At 36.5% G+C, this 10,750-nt stretch overlaps 1 protein-coding gene across 1 annotated transcript; it reads right to left on the bottom strand.

Annotated features, from left to right (window-relative positions):
- Positions 1–571: 571 nt before the first annotated feature.
- Positions 572–1,090, bottom strand: LOC113290905 (glutamic acid-rich protein-like). The gene has a single exon (XM_026540491.1). The coding sequence runs from the start codon at positions 1,088–1,090 to the stop codon at positions 572–574; it is 519 nt and encodes a 172-aa protein (XP_026396276.1).
- Positions 1,091–10,750: the final 9,660 nt, after the last annotated feature.

Raw genomic sequence — 10,750 nt, 5'->3', positions numbered from 1 at the left:
ACTTCTGCATCATGCTTTTCCCAACATTCATTTTGAGAAGAAGCACTACTGCTAGACATGGTGATGAGAGGTATGATCGTGATCAAAATTTCTTCCGATAATACACAGGAGAAGAAGACGATATGTCGTTTAAATAAGAAAACCTAAACATTGAAGGTCTGTATGCTTATCCTATAGCGGATAGTCAAAACTGTTACGGTTTTTGTTGAAACCCTAGTTCTAAAATCAGAGCATATATGGTAACTTGGAATAAGTGCGACAATCCTGGGGACTGACAATAGCCAAAGATAGCCACACGAATTTGTGCACGTCACACATGGCACATTCTAGCATTTTCACAGATGGAAATCATCAGGGCGAGTAGAAGGAATCGTCATGGATTTTAGCGCATGAACATCGGTCCATTTCGTTTGATTCAATCAGAAGGAATTAATATTCATAAAAGGGTTTCTCATTCAAAAAGAAAATCCTAATCCTGAAGTGAAGTGAAGCTGTTCAAATAATCAAAGAGATGTCTACTATGAAGACTAATAAAAAACATTCAAATGATCAAATAAGATTATGAGCAAGACTAATCGTCAGAGTCATCCGATTCGTCATCATCATCATCCTCATCATACTCTTTCTCAGAATCACTGTCCGGACTAGAGAATTCTTCCTCGACGAGATCACCATTTATTGCATTCCAGTGGTCTTCTTCGTCACGTTCAGCTTGAAGATCAACCTTAACATGTCGCTCAATCTCTCTGTGCGGTGGATACGACCTACTTTTGAGTTCTATCAGCTCCCATACAGGTACCTCTTCTTCAGCATATGAGTCTGAGGCTACACCATAAAGACAGGATCGGAGTCTCTCCTCGGCTTCTTGTGTCTTCCGCTGAATTCTGTGTATGTTCTCTCGACACTCAGCAATTGCCTCCTCCCTGGATTTCCTCTCCAAGAGCTCATCACGAGTAGATTTCATATTGTCGAGAGGCATGCTATTTATCACCTTCTTAGCATGATCCTTATTGGTGCGCACTTTAGTCGCAAAGGTCCTGGAATCCTCCTCAGAAGAGCTAGAAGAATAATCATTGCTGGAAGACACCATTGTCTGGAACTAGGGACACAGAATCATGAATGTGCCAATGTCAATTTCGCAAAGAAATGGTAATTCTTAAACTCTTACCTTTTACGATTCCACTAACAGTAGTGATTGTGATGCAAGAGTTAACACTTCAAAACTTGCTCGTTTCTTCGAAATCTACAAAGACGAGCAAAACTCAGGTTTTTGTAAAATCGTGAACATAATTTCCATAGTGTGAACATCCACAACTGAGTCATAAAACTCACACCAAGACAATATTTCATCATAAATAAATTGTCTAACTTCAAGGGTTTCTCAAAACCTATATTTTGATTTTAACAAAATAATAAAAACATGAATTATTTACGTAAAAAAATTTCAAAATTTTTCTGTAACGTGAGCAAACTCACGTGAATAAAATATGTCATATATTTTTCATGGAACATGTCACGGTTTCGTAATAATTTTTTTTCCTTCGTATGATCATTTGTTTTCAAAACGAAGGTTTATGCTAATTTTGTGAAAGCTCACACCTTTAAGATAAATTTTGGTTCTCATGAAAGCTCATAAACAAAATTTTATTATTAGACACAGGTCTATTCAAAATAAAATCTCTTCTAAATCAGGGATTACTGCTAGTTTCTTAAACTAACGATCGAACGAACGTACGTTCCTAAAACAAGGGTTTTTCATAAAACTCACGTCCAAAATCATGTATATACACATATGATTTTTATGATGAACAAATCATGAAACTTCTGGAAAAAAATAAAAAAAATTGCGTACCTGGTCGGTGCCGGCCGGAATATGGCCGGACTGTGGCAGTCCGGTCGGTGACGACTGTCGGCGGCGGTAAGCTCCGATAGAATTCTCCTCCCTGTTGCTGGCGTGAAGGAGATGAAGATATGAAGGAGGTAGTCGGTCAGGTGAAATAAAAAAAAAGAGAATTAATTCATTTTATATCAAATTTTATTTCCAAAACCTAATTTCACAAGGATTTCCTTTTTGGGCCCGGGCCCGTGAATCCTAAACTGACCAAGGTTCCATCACCAAACTAGCAGTTCTATATCAATTTAGGCTCATTGGACGATGCTATATCGTGCCATTGGGATCTTCGTTCAAGCCATGGTCCGTTTATGCAATCGAAAATCCAGTAACATCTTATTTTACGACTAAGTTCGACTACTTATTTATGTCTGTAACTGTAACAAGAAAATCACCATTCAGTGCCGACTGAGGAACATGACTGTCCCTCACTAAGCAGAGGAATATGTAGATCGAGGATTTTCGACAAAGGGTAAAATCGTAAAGCCATAATTATACATGCTCCTGATCCAGCAATCAAATGAGTATTGAGGCTCATGTCTCTCATTAAAGCGTGAAAGCTCATGCCACACCTCTGATCGAGCGTATTTCCTCTCAGAATATCTTCAAAGGTCTCTGATCGAGTATATTACTTCTCAAAACATAGATGTGCAGTCTCTCAGCTGAGACCACGACATATCTCATAAATACAGAGAAATTTCAGTAATCACTTCTCTAAAGAATCGAAATGATTGGACGACTCCTAGATGTATTACTCACTAGTATAGAGCACTATGTCTTCAGGACGTCGCAATGTTCCCTGACATTACAGAATAAACATTCAAATCGAGCTTTCTGCTCCAGCTAGCTCATACCTCGATTTCCGAATAATTATATTGCTCCTAGACAGCATGCCTTCTAGTATAGAGCCATCAATTAATTATTTCTACTCGCAAGATTCATCAATTAAATTCCTAGAAAATATTCGACGTTATAGTATTTTGTTACTTCAATTTATGGCTTTTTCCACCAGAATTCCATGGGTTAGTAATAAATATTCAACATACAGGCATCTGAGCCACCATCGAGTAAGTCCCGAGAAAATGGTGCAAGTGTACTTAGCAATAATGCACTAACGAGCATTCCAAAACACGAAGGAACTATGAAACCATGGAGAAAAATAATAATAATAATAATAAATTATCTAAAAGAGGCGTCTAAGGGGACCAAGCCCACCGGCCGGCTGATCATGCCGCCGTGGCCGGTCCCACGCCCCTTTCTTTATTTTATCATATTTTATTTTTTCTTGATCCCATGAAAATCCTTTCATTTGAGCAAATCCCTTTAATTCATGATATTTACTTCACATCAAGGAAATTGTGTAAAATTACATAAAATTAGGAAAAGTGTCACGGGACCGTGGTCACTAGCCGGCCGGCCATGCCCTAGATGTGACCGGTCCCACACCTTGTAATTCCTTATTTTATTAATTATTATTTCCATCATCTCATGGAAATTCCTTAATCTTATGAAACTTCTTAGTTTCATGATATTTCCTTCACATCAAGAAAATTGTGTAAAATTACCTAAAATTAGGAAAGGTGTCACGGGACCGCGGTCACTAGCGGCCGGCCATGCCCTAGCCGTGACCGGTTCCACACCTTGTAATTCCTTATTTTATTAATTATTTCCATCATCTCATGGAAATCCCTTAATTTCATGATATTTCCTTCAAATCATGAAAATAATATAAAATTAGGGAGACTCACAGAACCGGGACCTAGCTGGCCGACCATGCCCAAGCCCGTCCTGCACGCCCTAATTTTATTAATATTAATATTATTTTTTTCCCTCATCTCATGGAAACTCCTTCACTTCAAGGAAACTCCTTGATTTCAAAAAACTCATTGATTTCACGATATTTCCCTAAAATCATGAAAATAATATAAAATTAGGAAAAGTGTCATGGACCGGGATCATTGGCCGGCCGGACATGCCTTGACCATAGCCAGTCCCACACTTCATGATTCCTTCATTTTATTATTATTTCCTTCATCTTATGAAGTTTCCTCAGTTTTCAACAAAAATCTTGAATATTACCTTGACCGACCAAGGTTGGATCTTTGGCTTGCAAGAGGCCGGTCCCGCACATTTTGATCATTTGACCTAATTTGTTCACATTAGGTTCAAACTCTTCCAAACAATTTTGGAATTTCATGAAATGATCGTCAGTCGATCCCGTGACCAACCAAGGCCGGTTTCATGACCCCTTGTTCGGTCCTTCATATCTTCATAATTTATTAGGTTTTAACACCTAAGGTTCAGACGAACATTATTTTAATAAATGATTAAACCAGCATTTAATCATTTTTCACCAACTGGTCTTCAAGAGACTTTGGTATTTTTCTCACTCGAGCATCTGGGCGTTACATGGTCAACTCATCATCCCATGTAGCCGCCCCCCTCCGTGGTTGATTTTTAATAAATCATCAATTGATTGAAATTAGGGTTTCGAATCCAAAGCTCCGCAAAACGTAATTTTGAGCAGATTCAAACACTAATAATTTTAGGTTGATCCCGTGATCAAAGTTTCAATTATCATACTCGGTTCAGTTGCTAGTATTTTAAATGAATATTTTATTTGGTCCCGCTACCAATAATTCATCAAACGAGCAACATTCGCTCAAATGAGCAATATTTTCTCAGACTAAGGAATATTGGTTCAACTATCAATATTCAACAATTCATCAAGTGAACAATATTTGTTCATCTTTATTATCAACATTTACTCGAGAATTATACCTCTGTCTCAACAGACACGTTCAATTCGTGAGTCTTAGAGCATTTGCAAATCACGTTTGACTCAGCAATACAAGGACTCATCGTCCCATAAAGTCAGCAACTGACTAACTAAATACACGTCTGCCTTGCAGACTCCACAATCATGAGACATCAATCGTGTCACGTGGGGGTATTAACTAGGGTTTTGTTCTGGCGGCCTAAGACACGTGTGTTCACCCACGATGAGAATGTGAGCAATTCGTGCAATCAGTTGAAGAAGTTAGCAAATTAGTGGGTAGAAAATCAACCAAGTCTCCTCACGATGAGCAACTGGTTTTAAACACGATTTCCACTTCCCCACTCTTTGACTCCAGCAATTGTCACACTCCATGGGATCAAGGTGTTTACAATTTTATCAATATGAATAAGTCTCTGAATCATGATTGGAACAATATAGAATTCTCGATAGACAGTTTTTCGTCTACACGAACTCATCGTCTTAGCTATTACTCTCAACTGAGTAAACTCAATCATTCAGAAACTATTTTCACGCAAAATACACAACATACCAACAATCCTTGATCACCATTGATCTCACATATTTCTCAGCTTCCCTCCTACAGATCGATCCATCCTCTCTTGTGACCGAATTGACTCTGGAACGACCGTTGTCTTGGTTTAGGCCGGAGTCCTACAGATTGATCTTTCGAACTTAAAGCACTCCCTTCTTGTAGTGCATCTGTGTGAGGTTAAACATTTCCCTTGGTTCAAGGAGTCTCCTGCGCACGGTCGTCTCCTCAATTCCGTAAAAACCAGCAAATTGTTTTTCCCCATCTACACGATCCTATGAGCATGTGCAACAAGTTTTTAGTGAAAGGGGAACCGATCCTATGGACATGTGCAGCAAATACAAGTAGTTACCATAAGTATTTGGGGAACCGATCCTACTAACTAGTCGACCGAATTTTTGGAAAGCTAGTGTGACTATGCACATTACTCACACGGAGGTAGAACCGTGAAACCCATGATTTGTGATTGAGTGTTCTTAATCAATCGCATAGTTCTTGAAAGTCAGATGAACCAATCCTAAACTCCTTTGGAAGTGTGGCAAATCGGTTTCAAGATTGTAAGTATGAAAGAGGACTTACAAAGTAAAGATGTCGACATACTTTGAACATGTGTAGTAATGCTTATCTTTTATTGTTCAAAGATATTCCTTAATAGCTAAAGGAAAATCCCGGATCGAAAAATAAGTTGAGAATCTTTTAATTAAGGCTTTTAATTTTATTTTTGGAAAATGAAACTTGGTAATGTGCATTTACTAATTGGAGATTTTCTAATAGATTTTCGGTCAATGTTTGGACAAAGAATTTCCAGCAATTATGGAAACCGAATCTGGAATATATTGCATAACTTGAGAATATTTTCGGTTTTGGAAATTCCTTGGTTTCCAAACTTCCTTGGTCTATAAATATCAAAGTTTGCATTTCTAGCAAACTAATCCTCAGAGCCAGCAAAACTACCTAGTTGTGTTGTTACTGGTGGAGCCGCCTATTCGGAGAGGAAAGTAACCTAATTAGGCGAAATCTCTTACGGTCGCTCGGTTTAAAGACTTCTTTGGGATTGAGAAGCTCTATTAGTACCGTTGGTAGGAAACTAGTTATTAGTTTTCGATTGATTTGATTGACTAATGGTTGTTGAACTTTGATTGCACCTAGTTTGTTTATGCTTGAGAATCTTCTCTTCTGATATAAGATTCACTCAAACCAGATTGAAGTTTCGACGGGGATCTTTAGACTGTTTGTAAATCTAAAGACGTCTTGTGATAATCCATTATTAACAGACTCCGTTTTATGCGTATGTCACAACCCATTTATTTAAAATGAGCTTCCGCCAAAAGCGATTCTCTAAGAGGCAGTACGTTCATTTTTATGGTGTATTTTCTAAGTAAAATTTAAATATAATAATGAATAAATATGTTATCAAAATATATTAACATAATCATGTTGTATCACTTTTTTAATGTTGATTGGTGGTCAACCCTTGGGTGTGGCTCTTTTCCATTTTCTCGCATGCACTGACGTTTAGTACGCAAAGTTTCTTCTTAACCTAAACTATATAGGGAAAAATATGGTTTAGTCCAAAATCTCATCCAAATATACTAGTTAGTCCTAACCCATTCAACTAGGTACAAATTAGTCCTTTTTTATGGAAAGTACACAAATAACCTTCCTGGTTTACAATTTAGTCCAAATATTTGCAGTTTAGTCTAAAGTGACTCATGATGATGTCAACAATTTTAAATAATATAAAAGAAAATTAAAATCAATTTATCTTTCGAACCGTTTGCCCAAAATTCGCAAACTTTATATATTCGGAAAGCTCTTTCCGAGAGCTACAAAAAGAGTACCCATATGACTATATAATTCTCATTTAAAAAAAAGCTTAGTTTACATTGGTGTACAAACATGTACACATTTACAAAAATACAACCTGTTTACAACCCAAACTCATTACTAACACCAGCGTCAATGCTTAACCACTCTTAACCCTGCTGCTGCAAACAACCACAACACCTCAACCATTCAACTCGAATTTTTTATGCGTTTCTGTAGCTTTCCAATCCTAGTTGCACTTCACTGCAGCAACACTACCCATCCAACATCAACATAAATTCTTGCTCCTCAGTACCACCAACATCACACATTTCAGATTTCATCTTTGCAATTCCATCGGAATTTCTTACTTATTCACCATATTACCACTTCAGAGTTATACCATCTCAATAGCACCAGTTACTCAGCTGCACCATTCCTTGTACTAAAACATATAAGAAAACCCATCCAAATTTTTCATAGCATCACCTGCAATTGCTTCATAGCCAGCTGCATCTCATCCATACCCTGTAATTGCTCAGCCAACAATAATACACAACACTTCTTCATTTCGTTATCAGCTTACTCACTGCAGAATCTAAATCGCACAAAGTAACAGTACTGTCTCCATCTCATATTCATCAAATCAACAGTTTTAACACCCTTGAAAACTCAGTAACACCATCTTCTTTCAGACTCGAGCATGCATAAATTCTAATCAAACCAAATACATCTTTCCTTCACTGTAGAAAACCACGTCTTCTAATTCATGTACAATCATGAACTGCATCATGTTTCTAACCACAGATTCAACCCCAGGACTACTAGTAACAAGCATGAGACCTGCCATCAAATCGCCTGTATTAGCTCCATCAGACATAATGCCAGCGTTTTCAATCATAGTTGTATCATGTGAACTCGAAGCCTGTCCACCTCCTTTTTCTTCGGCAGCCCTTTCAGCGGCGTCCTTTCTTGCCATCTATTCCGATATTGAAGCTCTAAGAGCAATAGCAAGGTGTACAAGCATATAAACCTGTAACAAGCACACACACAAAAGGTGCACTTTTATATGCACCCATATAACTGGTGTACAAGAAAATACATCGGTTAATTCTTACGTACTTTTAAGAATATATGCTACAGTAGATATGATTATTTATAAAGCTACAGTAGATATCATTATTTGGCTGGATTGATACATTAGCAAACCTGTAATTATATTATATGAATCATATTTAGTTCCTCAACGTCTTTGGATTTTAGTTTAACTTAATACTGCTCTTGGCCTTGATTCCACAATCTCTACGCTGTTATAGTGGAAAGATGCTTGAATTGCTTCTTTCTAGAGAAGTATTGATACAATTGACAGTATTGGAGTAATCAGGCAGTCCTAACATTTCTGTCGTAACCAACATCCAGCGAACATTAGCATCACTGATTCGACATCCAAAAAACGAAAAAGATTGCTCACTAAAACTCGATTAAGAGTCCTAATATGGGATACTATGTACACATGTAATTTCTGTCACATGTGTACGACAATGTACACTTATATTATAGGTGTACAAATACGTACACATGGTGGTGTACCACCATGTACACATCTACAAAAATCATGAAAATCCAGCGCCCATACCCATAAAACATGTCATATATCAATAAGACAGTACAGTAGTGTACACCATGTACACATGTACAAAATCTAGAAAATATAACAGTCGCATACAAAAAACAACTCGTATATTCATGAGACGGAACAAAATGCAGAAGTTTATACACATATACAACTTGAATCGTCCACACATAAAAAGTCTACAACAAAAAGAAAGAAAAAACACACAAAATTGGGCATATCCTAAACAAGCAGTTAATCTAAGTAATTTCACATGCACCATATATGTATAAAAAGTTCTCGAGTTCAATTATCCAGAGCTAAGACAAAGTGAATGATTAAAAAGAACAAAAGCCAAGCTGGTACTGACCTCATAACAAATCTTGAATTGCGACCCAACGATAGTGTTTCACCTGTTGATATAAATTCTAGTCTGCCATTATCAAATTTTCATGCTGAATTGAAATTTGGAAATCAAAACAAAAGTATACGAGTAATAATTACCAGTAGAAGAATTAAACATTAACCAAAGCTTATTCTTGAATTATCGATCAGCACCTAGAAATCACACCCAATAAACAGGTGTATAACTATTTACACATTAATCTTCAGCATGTGTACAACTATGTACATATCACAACACACATTGAGAGCTTATAGTTTGAGTAAAATAGGAACGCGATAATACTAAAGGTGCAGGAATTTGGATTGCTTTTATATAATTATGTACTTATCAACAAACAAATAGAATAACCAGGATGCAAAATATGAAGAAAAAAAAAGAAGGGTGGAAATTCTTAAGTAATACCTTTTAAATGAATATGTATACATTAATAATTGCATCACTATTGTTATCACAATTACTACATGTGTACAACTATGTACACCATAATGTCAACGTGTGTATAAATATGTACACCATAATTAGCATCTGTAGATTGCAGTGTTTACTATTAGTAACTGCAGCATAGCATTATATATCTAGCAAAAGAACATAACAAACTGATGTTTCATTCAACAAATTTCCCCAATATGCCATAACATTATATATCTAGCAAACAATTTAGAATTTCCTTAGCCAAATTTGTGTCAAATTATCCTCATCTAATGTTTACTGTTTAACTTGGTTACAGAATTTTACCTTAAAATAATCCCAAGTTTTCCCCTGGACAACATCTTTCGCAGAATTTCCAACAACTTATTTACATTACGTGTATGTGAGTACCTTGACAGGGAAGAAAGCTCTTTACTACGCCAGAACAAAGAAAACACAATATTATTCTAGATTTATAAAGGTGATCAAACACATGACAAGATCAATGTTTAACAACATGCTGCCAGCAGCATACAAGTACATGTTATAACTAATTTTGTTAAAAAGGATGCTCTACAACATTAAAAATCTTAACATTTTATAGACTCTGAATTCAACCACCATTGCAGACACATATATACCACCGCCGTCAATCCCAGTCTCCTACCATCATTATCAATTAGTTAGTCAATTAAAAATCCACATGTGTACAATTATGTACACATTAAGACTCAATCCACATGCTAATTAGTCAGTTATACTCTTGTCTGGGATTCAAAATTCAAACACTTCCAGAAGTACTGATGTCCACTAACGGATCTCCATTGTCGACACACTCCACCATCTAGACAGAGATTTGAATGATCCAAGAACGAAAACACCTACAAAAAAAACAACAAACATGAGCTTAAAATGAAATAAAGTCAAATATAAACCAAAACAAATATATGTAGACACATTCGCAGGCATCATACCATATGCAAAAAGTTATTTGTTAGATCCATGCTAAAAAGAAATTCATCGCTATTATCTCTCGTCAACATCATTTTCACCACTTACAGAATCAATAAGGTTCCAAGTACCAACATTTTCCGGTATCATATTCATATAAAAACGAAGTAAAACTATTAACATGAGCCTGTCTATCAAGTGAACTAAGTGTTGTAATGAAGAAAAAAGTTAAACTGACATGCAAATGTATACCAAGTATTCGTGATATCAGCTGGAGTGCTATGCTAAACCTCTCAGATTAAGGGATATTAGTGGCAACTTGTAAGGCAATAGTTGTGTCAAGAGTA

This window comes from Papaver somniferum, chromosome 6 (assembly GCF_003573695.1).
Source record: "Papaver somniferum cultivar HN1 chromosome 6, ASM357369v1, whole genome shotgun sequence".
Taxonomy (NCBI): domain Eukaryota; kingdom Viridiplantae; phylum Streptophyta; class Magnoliopsida; order Ranunculales; family Papaveraceae; genus Papaver; species Papaver somniferum.
Note: the sequence above shows the minus strand (reverse complement) of the source record. Positions and strands in the feature narration are given on the sequence as shown.